The sequence below is a fragment of the Cariama cristata genome, unplaced genomic scaffold (genome assembly GCF_000690535.1).
Source record: "Cariama cristata isolate BGI_N322 unplaced genomic scaffold, ASM69053v1 scaffold34344, whole genome shotgun sequence".
NCBI classification, from domain to species: Eukaryota; Metazoa; Chordata; class Aves; order Cariamiformes; family Cariamidae; genus Cariama; species Cariama cristata.
The window spans coordinates 45,049-46,058 of NW_009614187.1; the positions used below are offsets into that span (position 1 = coordinate 45,049).

Below are 1,010 nucleotides of genomic sequence, written 5' to 3' on the forward strand. Positions count from 1 at the left end.
ACAGTGCATTGCCCTGCACTTGGAGAAATTGTTTGTCGATGCTAGAGGAACTGGCAGAGGGCAATGACTGGATTGATGGTTGTCCCCTTCCTGGAAGCAAGGTCCTGACCATGCCAGCCCAGGAAACGTGTGGTACCCCTGTGTACTGGGTGGCCTTGGCCTCACGCTGTCTTCTTCTTTCTTCCAGCCACTCCCACTCTCCTGGCTCCATGGCTGCCGTCCGTGAGTGGTCCTGCACCCGCTGCACCTTTCTGAACCCTGTCGGCCAGCGGCAGTGCTCCATATGCGAAGCCCCCCGCCAGAAGCCCGACCTCAACCACATCCTGCGACTCAGCGTGGAGGAACAGAAATGGGCTTGTGCCCGCTGCACCTTCAGGAACTTTCTGGGCAAGGAAACCTGTGAGGTATGTGGCTTCACCCCGGAGCCAGGGCCCAGTGGCTCCCCCTTGCCTGTCATCAATGGCATCTTGCCCAAGCCCACCGTGCTTGTGGATCCCAAGGGCCCATCCAAGGAGGAGGCTACCAAGGCAGAAAGCAGCAGTGAGGACTCGGAGGGGAAGAGCCCTGATGAAGCGGAGCTGGAAAATGGCTGGGCTTGCCAGCGCTGCACACTGCACAACACGCCAGTGGCCAACTCCTGCTCTGCCTGTGGTGGCCCACGCAAGCTCTCCCTGCCCAAGATCCCACCAGAGGCTCTGGTCGTCCCTGAGGTCATCACCCCGGCCGGATTTCACTCCACCCCACAGCCTTTAGTCTCTGCAGAGATCTCTGATGGTGATGCCGTGGCCACCCAGGGCCCAGTGGCTATGGAACAAGAGGCCCAAAAGATACCAGCCTTCAGTCCCTTCTCCCCGGGGCTCCAGAACAACCCTGTGCCCCGAAGCCGCCGGGAGGTGCCCCCCCAGCTGCAGATGCCAGGCCCTGAAACCTCCCAGCCTGCAGCTCAGAGCGCAGCGGGGCAGAAGGGCTCTCCGCAGGGTCAGACCAGGGCTGCCCCGGCTGCCCGCTTC

General features: G+C 61.9%; 1 protein-coding gene across 1 annotated transcript in view; it reads left to right on the forward strand.

The window, feature by feature from the left end:
• Positions 1 to 209: 209 nt before the first annotated feature.
• Positions 210 to 1,010, forward strand: part of CAPN15 (calpain 15) — a gene marked incomplete at its 3' end in the record, with an annotated part of 12,621 nt that continues 11,820 nt past the window's right edge. Inside the window, 1 exon segment of the mRNA XM_009699315.1 lies at positions 210 to 1,009. Within this exon segment, the coding sequence (XP_009697617.1) occupies positions 210 to 1,009 (800 nt within the window).